The following is a 15,583-nucleotide window of genomic DNA, read 5'->3' as shown; positions in this document are numbered from 1 at the left end:
CCATTTCAAGGCAAATGGAGTCAAGTTATTGGTTACTTTGCTACACATGAAAACATGAAAGGGGACACACTCGCCAAAGTTGTCATTGAAGCAACCATACTAGCTGAAAAGAGTGGGCTCTTTGTGGATTTTATTACTTGCGATGATGCAAGTTGGAATAGAAATATGTGGAAAGTACTTGGGATCCAAGCGACAGCTAACTCTACTACTTCGAAAATTGAACAGCCCAGTGATGCATCACGGCACCTATATTTTATATCTGACTTCCCACATCTCATCGAATGCCTACGGAACTCGCTGCTGAAGTCTGGATTCAACACCCCTGCAGGTCATGTAAGTCTGATGTTTTTTACGCATATCACACATTGGATTTGATATATGCTTACATTATCTCCAAGCTTTACCAGGTGCATTTCAATATGGTCCACCTAATTTCATTGCAGGCTGATATGCAACATGTAAGGGAAGCTCACAAAATAGACTCCTCCAACGTGACCCTTAAAGTGATGCCGGGAATAACACGGTGTCACCTGGATCCTAATGGATTTGAGAAGATGAGGGTCATCTATGCCTTCCAGCTTTTTGGGACAAAAGTCCTCCAAGCTTTCCACCTATACAAATACAAGTTGGAAGCAACACTTGGAAGGATGGATGTAACACAAGAGTTCTTCAGGTGAGTCGTCTCTTGTCATATGCTGGTTAAAATTAGGTAGTGAAATGTCTGATATAACCAACTTGTAAATGAAAATTATATCTTAATAGAATGCATCATTAGCACCGACATTTGGGCGAGTTGGTTTTGGTTCATAGTTATGAACGGCGCAAAACACACGAGACACAAAATGACGTCCTTGTGTTTTTCGTCATTTCGTGTCTCGTGTGTTTTGCGCCGTTCATAACTATGAAGAATGCATCATGCAATGTAAACTACAAAATTATGAAAACAGCTGTTTTGCATATTTCAGCAAAATCCACCAGCTCATTAAAGTGATGACATCGCGGTTCCCTGCTGAAGCCCTCAGACCGTGTTCATCAGGAACAGCAGTGCTGCAGGATTTTCTGTCCTATCTCAAGGCATGGGAGCAGCATACGAAAGGTGGAGGAGGCTTTCTGAGCAATTCCACTGCTGCTGGCCTATGTGTGACCATTTCGAGTACACTAGAGTTGCTTGACTATCTCACTGAAAATGTTGGCTTTAAATACCGAATGACTGCAAAAACTAGCCAGGATCCTTTGGAAAACCCTTTCGGTATTATCAGGCAATCTTCTGGCAGTAATGATCGTCCAACACCAACTCAGTATTTGATTACAGTAAACTGCATGTCATTACTGCGAAGAGGGCACGCTACGTTCCTTTTTGGAAGTTAGTAGCCCACGAGACACATCGCAAAATGCAGCAGGCATGGATTTGGCACCGAGCTTTTCTACGAATGCGCAGGCATTGGTTATACCTTCCCAGGACCACAGCCAGCATGTTGCAAGGAGCGACTCGAGAATTATATTTTACATTGCTGGCTACGTGGCACGAAAGTGCATTTTGAAAAGCAATTGTAAAGATTGTTCGATACTACTTACCGCGCCTGCCCCAGGCGAAAGCTTTCAGCTTGCAAGGTTGACACTATTTCGTGACAACGGTGGACTCCTCTACCCAAGTGCTTGCCTATTTCGGTTCATAAAGAAGCTTGAAGACTTGTTCACGGGCTGCTTTTCTTGTGAACAACTCCACGCAGACAGCATTTTAGATGTGCTGACCATTGTGAAAGCAAGGCTTTGGCAAGAGGTTGGGTGCCCAAGCCATGTCTCAATGCTCTCTCAAAAAAATAATACAATTCTTTGTTACACGACTTCATTTTTACATTAAGGGGCTAAATACAGACAGAGCAGGCAAACGCCAGAAAGCAAAGCACTTAAAGATAAGCCGCTGCTGTTAAATATTTTTCCCTTGCTATAGAGGATTTTTAAAAATTTAATATTGTTCCTGTGTGGATTTTACAAGTGTAGGTTAAACTTGATGTATGAATCCTTTCTGAATATTCTTTTTATGTTTCACTGACCCAAATACAAGAGAATGCCAGATTTGAAAAACAAGCAAAATAGTATGTTGCCACTCGCCACGCATACTATGGCAATAAACCCTTGACTAAGTGGCAACTCTGCTTAATTCAATTGTGAATGGTGACTTTGGTCCTTGGCGTACCATCAACAGTGCGATTAATATGATCTACGAGAACATCTGTAGATCTCTATAAAAATGCATGTTATTTGAATGGAAATGTGTCTATTATTTGTCATTTTCAGTATTTCTTCTGATTCAGTGTCTTTACTTATTGTGTGAACAATATGTGTTGAGTGTTCATGTGTTTTTGTGTACTTTTTTATGCTAAGTGTGCTATTGAAAATATTTAGCATCTCTTTGTGATTATTTGTAGTAGTGAATATTTTTTTAGCATCTATTGGGCTGTTTTAGGAGACATGCTCTTTGTCGCACACGCTGATAAGTACATAATGGGGCAAGGCCCTCTTCAAGCTATTTCAGCTTTTTCCATCTGCTTTCACTTTGAGAAAAAAAAAATGAAAGTGATTGATATGCATGGCTTTTGTGGAGTACGGTCATTGTGCTGCCCCACCAAATAAACTTTTAACTTATTCCCGTGAACGATTGTTGTCTATATTTTTTTCCACACCTTCATTACAAATTCACTTTTATTTCTTGGGCATGATTAGGATAGATCTTTCCTTCTGTGCACTACCACACATTTTCTTGCACTTTTCAGGAGAATATATCAGCTGAGAGCGCGTAAGGTGCTTAAGCTTGTAGTAATATTGTTTTATTTAGTGAGAGTACGACTTCACTAAAGTTACTGTTGAGTACAAACGCTAGCATATTGGTGGAGAAATGTGAGCCGCTTATATGGCACTCTGCAACTTATTAAATTAGTGATCATGAAAACATTAGTCTCTTTTATCTAAAGGCAATCGATGTCAGTTCACGTTGAAATTTCCGGAGTCCTCCACTTTGGCGTGCTTCATAAGCAGAAAGTGGTTTCATAAATCAATTATCTAAAGGCAATAAAACTGCGAAAGCGCAATACAAAACTGGCTGTTTACAGCATATATTGCATCCCGCTGATGACGCGCTCATATTTAGCGATACTTCATGCGCCAGAACGACGGCCAAAGCAAGAATATGCTCAGGCAAAAGAAGAAAAGCAACGAAAATGGCTATAAACAGGGGTTGCACAAGAGTAGTTTGTGCTTGAAGCGCTGGCAAACTAACCTCGCGCTGCGTTGGCCGAGAGCAGCAACGCGTCGCTTCCATTGCAGGTGGTGGTGGCGCCATCTACCAGGTGAGACAAAAAGTGCGTCAGTGCACGGCCTCCAGTCAGCCCACTACCCCTTTCTAGAACACTTTAACAGAACCTTGCCCGAAACGCATCGAGAACACGCATTCGGGCAGTGTCATTGCTTTTTTTCGTCCAAATGCAATTCATTGCGTTGGTTCACAGTATTTCGGTGATGTCCGCGACAAAAATTTTGGTGGCCGGTTTCGGCAACCTCAACCTTCGATAGAACACAGTTAACTTTTGCCCTAAGCGAGAAGTCGGCATAGGAAAAAAAAAAGAGTTGCGCATTAAGAGCCAGCGAGCGTTAGGCGCTCGATTATCAGCGATGTCATTTGAACAGTAGCCAGAAAAACACGAGAGAAACGCAGGAGAGCGTGTGGTCCGGTGCGATACCCTATACTACTTGTTTTGTTTTGCCATCTGGAGGTACGATCGCTAAACCTCGAGCACAATCATGCAGTTGTACCAGAACTTTTCAAGCACCTACCCCAGCAAAGGCCACTCCCTTCTGAACTGCAAGACAAGGCTCGTGCTCTGTTGAAACTCAAAGCCAACAAGATATTGGTAAGGCAAGAGATGCAAAAAGAAAGTGGAAACGCTGTCCTGTTGAAGGACCTTTCCAATATTTCAGCAAAGGGAAAAAATGCCCCACAAAGGAATAACTTGCCTGAGGTTGTCCAAGCCCTGCAGCAGGACCATCGTGCAAGTGTTAGAGTCTTGAAAGATGAAAACAATGACTTGCAAGCTATCTACTTCCAAGATGACTACATGAAAAGGTCTTTTCATGATTGTCCATAGGTGATTTTTATGGATGCTACCTACAAATTACTGGAGACACGAATGGCCTGTTTTCTTGTAATCATTGAGAACAGCAACGGTGAGAGCGAAATTGTTTCGGTTGGGCTCTTTGCAACGGAGGATGCTGCAACGCTACGTTGGTTCGTTGAAGCCTTCAAGTCTCTGAACCCAAAATGGGATTCAGTGCGAGTCACAATGGCAGACAAGGACGTCAAGAAGAGGAGTGTTGTCAAAGAGCTGTTCCCATTATCTGCACTGCACATATGCTCGTTCCACACACTGCAGGCTTTCCGGCGGGAGGTTAGTGTCACCAAGCTTGGCATTACAAAAGGCGAACAAGAAACGGCGTTAGATATCCTGCAGCGCATGGTATACGCTAAGAATGAGGACGAATATCAGGACCTGTATGCCCTTCTAAAGATGTCTGCTGCAAGGGCCGTAGTGGAGTACTTTGATGCCAATTGGCACACCCTCCACGACGAGTGGGTGATGGGAACGAAATGGTTGTGTGGCAACTTCTTCAATGCCACAAAGAACCTTGCAGAAAACATGAGCTCGAAGCTCAAACAGCTTGTCAAACACTTCAGCTCCCTCGAGATGTTTGTGGAGAGGTTTTTCGCAATGATTTACGCTCAGCGAAATGAGAAGATGCACAAAGCAGCGCTTATGCTGCAGAAGCAAAGGGTTGTAACCAACGGTGATGAGGCGACAAAGCTTTACTTAAAGTTACTGACACCATATGCCTACAATCGTGTGAAAGAAGAGCTTGATGCAGCAGCAGTGATGACGAGCATTGATGCACTTGCCAATGCAAACAAATTTTCTGCCACAGCTCAAGAATCCACGTGTGCCTTCAGGCAAGCAATGCAACTGCCTTGCCGCCATATTTTTGCTGTGCGGAGTAATCTAAACATCTAAACATAGTAATCTAAACATAGTAATCTAAACATTGAGAGTGCTCAATTATGACTTCCGAATATTTTTTCCTGTTTTGTCAGTGCATGCTATTCATGCATGTCTTTCTTTCCTGGCTTTTACCAACAGGAAAGGTGGTAACAACGCAGGATCTGCACAATGTCAAGCGAAATTGTCACGGCCGAGACGAAGCTGAACAACTTCTTCAGGAGATAGAGAAGTGTCGTCAGCAGCATCGGGCAAAGATAATTCCTATCACAGATAAAAATGAGGAGCTGCAAATTTTGTTTATTCAAACGCCACACATGCAGCAAGCATATAAGTCCTTCCCAGAGGTGGTGTTGCTTGATGCAACATATAGGACAAACAAGTTAAAGATGCCACTTTTTGTATTTGTCGTGCAAGATGGGTGTGGAGAAAGCCAAGTAATTGCTTATGCTTTTGTTGCTTCTGAGCAGTGTCACCACGTCACTGAAATGCTCAACCTCTTCGTGAAGGAAAACCCTTGTTCTGAAAATACTGGCGTCATAGTCGTGGACAAGGACTTCACCGAAATTAGTGCAATTCGTAGCGCTTTCCCATCTGCTCCATCAATACAGTTGTGCCAGTTTCATGTGATGAAAGCGTTCAGAACAGCAGCTAGCCACTTAGCACGTTCCGCTGAAGAACGTGACAAAATGGTGACCACATTCAATGAAATGCTGCACGCCCCTAATTCAAGCAAATTTGAAGATGCACAGTCTGAGTTCACAAGGTTTGCAAGCAAAGACTCAATAGAGTACCTCGAGAAGAATTGGCTCTCAATTAAGAACATGTGGGTTCGCCACATCTGCGACCAAGAGTTCACTTGTGGAGCCAACACAACTAACAGAGTTGAAGCGCACAATGGTTTCATAAAAACGGCATTGTCATCATCAACAAAGCTTCATGATGCTGTAAGGAAACTGCTAGATTTATCAAGCAGTATTGAAAGAAAGTCGGCCCACTCAGCAACATTGCTGAAGACATGCATCTTCTACAACCACTCTAGCAATAATAAAATTGAAGAGGCATGTGCTAAAGTGCTGACCCCGTTTGCTTGTGGAGTAATTAGAAAGCAGTTCAGCAAACTTGCAGAAAATGATATTGAAGTGAAGAAAACAAAAGAAAAATTGTACCATGTTACATTTTCAAATGGAGAAAGGTGGCATGATATTTCCATTGAAAGTCACTCGTGCAGCTGCACCTTCTCTTCCAAAATGGGGTTGCCTTGCCGGCACTTGTTGGCCGTGTACGTCAAATACGACATTGAGCCTGACTTGGACAAAGCAGTACGAAGCCGCTGGTTCAAACGGTACCAGGCCGCATTCTTGCCAAATCAGCAAACCGCTGCTGAGAACAGCACCCCCACAGACCAACTCCGAATACTTTCGATGCCTGGCCCAAATTTTGAAAAAATGAACCGTAATCAGCGATACAATTTTGCTATGCGGACACTCAAGTCACTTGCTGACACGTTGGCCGATTGTCAACCTGGTATCTTTGCACAACGACTCGGGTTCTTGGAGGATTTGAATAGCACTTGGCTCAAAGGAGGTGAAGAGAACAAAAGGGACTGCTCTATAAATTTAGCCACCAGCAGTAACAGTGAGTGTGACACACAAGCAGCTGAAAATCCTCATAGTCAAGCCGTTGAAGTGGAAAACATGCAGAAGAAACCTGAGGAAGCTGGAAATTCGGGTCAAGCCATTGAGCTGGAAAACATGCAGGAGAAAGCTGAAGAACCCGACAATCCTGGTCAACCCGTTGTAGTAAAAAACGTGCAGGAGAAAGCTGAGGAAACAGGGAAAAGCTGTCCAATAAAGCTTCCAGTGGTGAAAAGCAGAGGACGTCCTGCCAAGCGCATTCGCCAAAGAACAATGAAGAGGAAGAGACAAGGAGAAGGTCCTGTGCCTTTCAAGGATTTATCTCCGAGGTCTCAAGAAAAGTGTAAGAAAATATGCCTTTTGCAAGCGTTCTGGAAGTGTGCAATCATTACTTGCTTGGAATGGAACAGAAAACGTTTCTAGTGATGATTTTTCATCAGATGCATAATTTTTAAGAACTTTTAAACATGCACTAGCTACATCCCTCAAGAAAGGTTAATCTGAGGAAATGTTCTTTATTGGCATGGCTTGTCATGCTTGTGCATTATGTGCTGGATATTTTTTTCAGTGATCCTAACTGGCATTGCTGGCCAGGAGGCTGTAGCACGTGTTTTGAATGAAGGGGGAATTCTCGATGAGAGTGATATTGAAGTGCGCCCCGAGGAGTTCGCGAGCGCCCTCCTAGACCACCGGGTATCATTGCCAAAGCTGAAGAAATACTTCACCGCAGAGGCATGGCTGTTGCTCTCATCATCCCGTAAGAACCTATCTCTTTCTGGTCGTTTATCATTGTTTTGTGACTGCCATGCATGAGCAACTGTTCCTTGTCTGCAGTTGCTGTGAAAAAAAAAGGAGACATATGGAGCTGTGCACAATGCAAGAAAAAGGATGATGGCGAAATAAAAATGGTTTTGTGTGATCAGTGCTTGGAATGGTTTCACTGGTAAGTATAGGATGGCATAAGGTCATAATTTATGTTCTTACATGCTTTTCTCCATTATATTACAGGCCGTGTGCTTCAGTGAAGAAGGAGGACCTAAAGCGTCACTGGTTCTGTATGAAGTGTTGCAGTCACACATAGATACTTCCTGGAGCAATAAACGCATGCTTTTTTTTCTTTTTGCACTTATGCTGTTTTGTTTTGCTGCTGAATAGACTGTAGGCAGTCTTCGGTAGTGCAGTGCCTTGTCAGCTCGAAACTGCAGTACTGCTACGGGTCCGTCCGCTCTGTTGCAAAAGTTCAGGAGAGCTTAGTATATCTCATACGCCCCCGCGCATGAGATGAGGGAATCGCGAGAGACCAAGGTGACTGAAGTGTTTGACGCATGTTGCGTCCTGTCTATTTCAGTTCTCACCCAGGAAGCACATCAGCGTTAGGTTACTTTTTTTGTGTAGCGTGAAAGTTTAAATAGGGAGACCCTGAGAAAAAGGGAAGGGGGGGGTAATTTGACACAGCAGGATGAGAAATTTACTACAGTAAATTATTTCTAAACTTTTATATCTTGTCATCTATGAAACAGGGAAATAGAGTAACTGATACAAGTGTAAGTTGAAATACATGTAACTGTAATATGCTCCAACATGAAACTGTTTCGACGGTGAGGACAGCCAGCGTGTGAACAGCGCGGCTAGCTGACTTTTTCTGAAGCTCGGAGTGCTTGCTGCCAACACATGCTCAAACAGGATGGCCAGATGTATATGAACTGAAGGCACTGCTGAACAATAATAGGGTGTTCACCCTATTAGCGTTGTCAAAGACCTCCATTTCCACTGCAAGCTGGTTTCTTCCAACGAGGACAACTTTTCATGGCAATGAAGGGAAAGCTACGGGGGCGGAGCTTCTGCACATGTACAGCCGCCCAAATCTTTTTAACTATCGTGCGCGAACGCCGACTTTGTGCGTTAGCGCCGTACGACGGAGCCAAGTTGCAAACGGCGAGAGTAAGCGCAGTCCCATGACGCGCGCACATGGGCCTATCGTCTGCTCGGCTGTTCCTTCGTGAGAACGTCACCCTGCATTAACATAGTTCAGAAGAACAGGCAGCGCGTCTGGCTCGTATCTTAATATTCCGAAGATTAGCAAGCAACCGAGAAAATGAAATCCGCAGATACGTCACACACCCCCGCGCATGAGATAAGCTGACAAATGTGGATCGTTCATTTGTTATCTGGCGACGCAAACGCTTTTTTTTTTTTAAGTTTTCTCTCGCCCTATTTGGAACATGGCTCCGTCGTATGGCGTTGACGCACAAAAAGGTCGGCGCTCGCGCACGAGATTTGGATAGTTATAGCTTTGGGAGTCTGTACATCTCACTAGTGTGTGCTGCGTCCTGTCTCAAAGAGGGCTACATGTAGAAAATAAAAGAGTTGTTCTGATAACTTACCTAGAAATACGGTGGCATTTGCGGGACTACATTATTTACGATAGGATACGCGCGATTTGATTCTGCAGCCTTCGCTTCAATGCCAAGAAAAAGTTGTCCGCGAGTATAGTGGTCTACCCCATTGAAAACTGCTGCTCTTTGCATGCGCAATTACGTGCAGAGCGATAAGGTGAGCAAGGTGCAGCACACGCTCTCGTTTGCATTAAAACATCGTACTGTTCACAGCTGTAGGGCCCGTTACTTTGGCAACATCCACTAAACAGTTGTCACACGCGCGGCGACCGAACAGACACGCGCAGACTACTCGGAAGCATGCATCGGTAGTCCGATCCGGAAGGTTTCAGCAACTGCCGCGTGGCGCGTCAGTCGCGTCGTGCGTATACACGCTTCCGCCAAGACCCACGACGTCGTGCGTATAGAGTCGGTCATTTGGTAATGCAATGACCTTGTACTGTGAAGGACGACGACCAGCGAAGCTTGGTGCACTCTAAGAAGTGCATAGCGTTTTGTTTGTTTACAAACGTGTACAAAACACCTTTGCTTTTAATTTGTGGAGCATGCTTCCTAGCAAATGCGCTGAGTAAAACCCGGAAGGACTCGAGCGGACGAACGCAAGGTTGTCCGTTTCTCTCCATCATCGGGGACCGTCTGCCAACACAACTTAAAGTGGTCGACCGGAGAAGACAGCATCAAGTTGCATCGGGCCGGGAGATGCCTACGTTATCAGCACTTGCGTGAAGCGTGGCTGCGCGTACAAGCCCCCTCAACGCACATACTACACACGCCCGTACTGGCGGCGACGGCATAATAAAAGTACTACTAAGTGATTCAAATAAAGAAAGGGAAAGGAAGTGCACTGGGGATATTATTGAACCCAGTGGCAGCGACGGCATAATAAAGACTCCTTATTTTGCCATCAGATATAATGTGAGCAGCCAATGAGGGGCGACCGCCGGCAGAATAATGAAAAGAATATTCCGCCGGTACCGGCAGAATAGACACCACCACTATTTTGCTGTCCGATGTCATGTGACTTTGAGCAGCCAATGAGGGGCGACCACCGGCAGAATAATGAAAAAAATATTCGGCCGGCGCCGGCAGAATAGGCACTGCCGTTTTTTTACGGGCAAACAATCAGTCTGCACACTCAAGTCGGTGTACTTACACTCACGTGAAGCTGGCCGCGGACTGCGATGAATGGTGACACTTGGGCGAATTGCAGAGCAGGGTCACACAAGTTGGCTCGAATGCGGTCCCTGTGAATGTTCCAGCACTAGAGCGCGCACGCACCGAAAAGCACACCGCAGGCGCCGAAACACGACCACGAGGTCGGGACGGATGCGAGCTGGCCGTTTGCATGCCAGCAGCAACACGGTGCTGGATCCTTCTCGCCGCTTGCGTGTGCATAGCGCACACTGGCCGCTCTGGCGACGGGCTCTCGCGGACAAGCTACGGAAGAAAAAAAAGAGAGAAGGGAAAGGAAAGCTGTCGACGGTTTCGACGGCTTTTCTTTCTCTCTGATGGTTGGCTCTTTCCACCCGTTTGTACGTCCTCCTCTGGTATTCCTTTACTACGCTTTAACTCTTTCTCTCAGTCATTTCTTACACAAGGAGGAAACGGAGAAAAAGCAGCATAAAAAGAAAGAGGGAGAGCTCTACTCCTTGTCTGCATGCGGTTCACTCGCGGTTTCCAGGCGTCGCAAGCGTGGAATAAAAGACTAACGAAACGCAGCACATGGCTGGTGAGGTGTCATAAGAGCCGTAGATGCCGCTGCCTTGGTGGTGCGCGTAGAGTTACTGTATAAGGTAGCATATACAGTAACTCTAGGTGCGCGAATCGCTTGCACCTGGGAGCGGCGTCGCGAGTCCGAAAGTGTCGACAAAAAAAGAAGAGAAAAAAAAAAAAACAATTTGACGCAGGTTCGATGAGGAGAGACGCCCCCCGTTTCGTGCCCATGTGGTGGTGGACTGTGCACCGCAGTCGGCGAGCCGACTTTGGTATCACATATCGTCGGCACGCTGGCCGCGAAACGGTGCGGTAGATATTGTGAGAGGCCGGCACTCTGCGTCTGCAGGGAAGAGAATGCAACATGACTTTCCCCTGGGACGTAACGTCCCCCGGCTGTTGTATTTTACTAAAAGGCCCCCTCCCTCGAAACATTCGCGATAAGGAATATGCATTCATTCACACGGCTATTCGTGGGTGAACGAAAACTCATGAATAATCCCAACATATACGGGGCTGGTAAAAACTGCAAGGAGTGGTGCGAGACGCATAAAACAGCAGTATGCACACACACACTGATGCAGGAGGGGAGGTCGGGGTAGACACGCCGTGCATCTGCCCTTAAATTTCAGCTGTGCCTCGAAGGCCGACGGGAAAGCGCCTTTAAAATCGGTGCAGCAGACTACGTTCAGGTACAATTTCTACACACACATACACACAAGCACACACACACACAAAAAAGGTTATTACCCGTCACATCTGGTTGTGGTACTCAACCACTGATTCGAAGGTCACGGCACGTTGACGAAATGACCGATGCCCTTGTACCACATCTCGGTGCCCACCGGATGATCAAAGTGTCTGAATCTCTCCACTACGGCGTTCCTCATAATCGCATCATGGGTTTGGGACGGATAACACCTAGAAAACTATTAAAGAAGGTTGTTAGGAGTTACCGTTAGTTGTAAAGAAGGCCGTTATGGTTGGCCGCGGGTTCGATGCCGACTGCGGTGGTCACATTTCGGTGGAAGCGGAATAGTTGTTGCCTGTGTATACTGTGCTCTGTCAGTGCACGTTAAAGAACTTCAGATGGCCGAAATTTCCGGAGCCCTCCACATACGACGTCCCTCATAATCACATCATGATTTCGAGATGTTTATTTTTAAAAATTATGATTATTATTATTAGGCTTGTTTGCTTGCCGTTGAATGTAAGGTTGTTATGCGTTTTTGCGCGCACCACAGTGAAACAAGCAAAACTTTTCTGCTTGCTACTGATATAACCTGCGTCGACCCAATATCTATCTATCTATCTATCTATCTATCTATCTATCTATCTATCTATCTATCTATCTATCTATCTATCTATCTATCTATCTATCTATCTATCTATCTATCTATCTATCTATCTATCTATCTATCTATCTATCTATCTATCTATCTATCTATCTATCTATCTATCTATCTATGTACTCCCGTGGCTGTTTTGTTAACTTTCTGTACATCAAATTGGTATGGCGTGACAATAGTGTATGCTGAACATGACAGGTCACAATGTGAAAATTATTACGTGCATGTCATGTACAGCAAAACATAGACGAAATAGTCTTGTGTCGCTGACGGCCGTTTAATTAAACACATATGTACAACAATTGGTAAAGGGCGACATTTTTGTATGAAGAACATAAATGACAGGTGGTAATGTGAAAATACAACGCGCATCGTGTAAGGCATTACTTACATATGCCACGTTAATGGTGTGATCACGGCCGTTTCGTATTTATACATTGGTATACACCGAAATTGGTATATTGGGTGACGTGACTGCATGACAAACATAAGTCATGAAAAAGTTACCAGACAACGCTTCATTTTGATAGTGGTGAAATGCAAACATCCGGGCGCTTCGATTTAGGCGCAAGACGAATAACTCTATGTTTGTCTAAATCAAGCCGCCATGCCCTACTGCAGCGCCTCTGTCACAAAAGTCACCTGGTCTTAACATTTCTTGCGCTAATGTCCTACGGTGTGCCCTCAAAGGGGATTTTTCTGCTGGCGTGCAAAGCGAACATGACGTAATTCGTCTCGAAGAATGGTGCACCATGATCACACGTGCGTTCCTTGGTATTTTTTTTTTGTTAGCGAGAACCGTAAGAACATGGCAACTCTATGTCTTAACATGAATGGACCGTGTAAGAACTATAGAGGCTCTTGTCTTGTGTAACTTCGAAACTGTCCGCCTGGGAAGGTACAGTCTCCTTCCGCATGCATTAAGGGCATACGTGATATAGTTCATGCCTAGGAATGTGGCGCCATTATGGCGCGTGCACCTTTTAGTGTGTGTTTGCATCAGCAGTAAAGAATATGGTATTTTTATGTCCAAACATGTCTGGATCATCTATGAACCTCGGCTTTTGGTTTGTGCAATTTTCCTGCTCACGGCAAGTTCACCCACTTCACCCACTTTTCTTTCTACCTACTTACATTACATTGGTTCTATCAACTTCCCCTATATATTTCTTGGCATTATTGTCTGTTAGATCTCATAATATTGTGTCAAAACGCGGAAAAAAGAAGCCCTTAGGTATACACTTCTTTCCCTTATATATATATATATATATATATATATATATATATATATATATATATATATATATATATATATAAATATATATATATATATATATATATATATATATATATATATATTTATATATTTATATATAAGAAGGGCTTCGCCAACTGGCAGATGAAAATTTCTATAAACAACTCCCTTGTGATCACACAGAGGAGTATGAAAGTACTATTAAGGCCTCACTAATATCATTACGTAAAAGTGGGAAGATAACCTACCCTATGCTTAAAATGATGTCCCCTGGCAAATCGTCTCCCGGGCGTTTCTATTTACTACCCAAAATTCACAAGATTAACAATCCCGGCCGACCCATAGTTTCCAGCAACGGTACTGCTACTGAAAAAATTTCTAGTTTCATTGACTCTCTGATTAGGCACATCCCACAATCATTCCCATCATACATAAAAGATACCAGCCACTTCCTTCGAGAAGTCTCAAACCTTGTGGTACCACTAGATTGCTATTTGGTCACCATGGATGTCTCATCACTGTACACAAACATTCCCCACACCGAAGGAATCGCCGCCACAGTCGCCGCCTATGGAAAAAGTAAAACGACGAGCGAATTCGACGAAAGCGCTTTAGAGGTGCTCCTAAATCTGGTACTTAAACATAATAACTTTGAATTCGACCAAAAACATTATCTGCAAGTAAACGGAACTGCCATGGGAACTAAAATGGCCCCAAATTACGCAAATATTTTCATGGCCTCTTTGGAGATTCCTTTCCTCGAAAATTCTCCATTCAAACCTATATTTTACTGACGCTTCCTCGATGATATATTCTTCGTGTGGGCCGATAGTGAACATAATCTTTCCAAATTCATTTCCGGTTTCAACTCCGTGCATCCTTCGATAACATTCACGCACACGTATTCGCAGAAGAGTGTTCACTTTCTGGATGTCACTGTATCACTCAGTGGCACCACCATATCTACTTCCCTGTATAAAAAACCAACTGACCGCCAGCAGTATCTGCATTTCCATAGCAGTCACCCCCATCACTGCAAAACAGGTGTTCCTTACTCTCAAGCCCTCAGATACAGAAGAATTTGCTCTGAAATCACGCAATTTGACACCCACGCACAGGAATTGAGAACAGCCTTCTTGCGTCAAAAGTACCCCGAAAAAATAATTGACAATGCAATTGAGCGCGCTCGCTCTTTGGACCGAGAATCAACAATGGGAGAAAAAGGTGGGAATAAAGATGATATAACTTCAGGGGCAAATTTAATCCTCACATACTGCGCCGCCGCCCCTCGGGTGAATTCTATACTAAACCGCCACTTCAACATACTTAAACAGAGTAGTCGCCTCTCTGCCATTTTTCAGACTCCGCCCAAGGTGGTTTACCGAAGAAATAAAAACCTGAGAGACTTACTGGTCAGGGCGAAAACACACAAATCCGACCACCATCAGGGCTGTAGACCGTGCAGGAAACCTCGCTGCAGGGTGTGCACACACATGGTGACCACAGATACGACCGAAGCCTCCAGTTCAGAATATGTGTACAGAATAAAAGACGACCTTAACTGTGACTCAGCCAATGTGGTATACAAAATTCGCTGTGAGGTGTGCAAACAGGAATATATTGGACACACGGAAACCGCGTTCCGTTTGCGTTTCAACAACCACAGGGTACACGTAAAGGGCCTCCCCAATTTGCCGTTCTCCAAACATATCAATCTTCCTGGTCACTCTTTCGAATGCGTAAGTGTCATACTCCTACAATCCGGCTTCCAGAACACACGGGAGCGCGAACAGCGGGAGTCATACTTTATAAAGAAATTCAGATCACTTACCCACAGAATCAACGAGAGCCCTGTGCGACTGACGTGCGTCCTGGACGTTTCGTGAAACACAGAAATTGAATTACTCAATTAATTTATTTATACATACGTGAAGTCGCACACGTAAGTTGCTCAATATAGCGCGTGAAACTAAACGAAATCGATGCTACGTGAACCAAACGGCGCGTGTTAGTATTATCAGACTTTATTTTCATTTCTGAGTACTTTTTAGTATTATTTAATTTTTATTTTTTTTGTTTACGTTTTTGTTTGTTCATCCTTTACAAGAATAACCATTCATTTATTTTCAATATGACTGGTTGTACAGTTTTCTGCAAGAGAGGGGAAGTGGAGGGAGGGGGAGAGGGG

The 15,583-nt window shown here is 44.3% G+C and overlaps 1 protein-coding gene and 1 long non-coding RNA gene across 2 annotated transcripts; both read left to right on the top strand.

Moving 5' to 3' along the window:
* The first annotated feature begins 4,337 nt into the window (after window positions 1–4,337).
* On the top strand, window positions 4,338–5,060 carry LOC142786424 (uncharacterized). The gene has a single exon (XM_075884110.1). The coding sequence runs from the start codon at window positions 4,338–4,340 to the stop codon at window positions 5,058–5,060; it is 723 nt and encodes a 240-aa protein (XP_075740225.1).
* Window positions 5,061–7,351: 2,291 nt separating this feature from the next.
* Window positions 7,352–7,807, top strand: LOC142786397 (uncharacterized). The gene is made up of 2 exons (XR_012889039.1): window positions 7,352–7,439; window positions 7,517–7,807. It is a non-coding gene; the product is annotated as an uncharacterized LOC142786397 (long non-coding RNA).
* The last annotated feature ends 7,776 nt before the right edge of the window (window positions 7,808–15,583 follow it).

Source organism: Rhipicephalus microplus, unplaced genomic scaffold, assembly GCF_043290135.1.
Source record: "Rhipicephalus microplus isolate Deutch F79 unplaced genomic scaffold, USDA_Rmic scaffold_23, whole genome shotgun sequence".
Lineage (NCBI taxonomy): Eukaryota > Metazoa > Arthropoda > Arachnida > Ixodida > Ixodidae > Rhipicephalus > Rhipicephalus microplus.
This window is presented reverse-complemented; position numbering and strand designations above follow the sequence as displayed.

Coding starts and splice junctions, on each gene's coding strand:
- LOC142786424 (XM_075884110.1), top strand. CDS start 4,338: ATGGCAGACAAGGACGTCAAGAAGAGGAGTGTTGTCAAAGAGCTGTTC.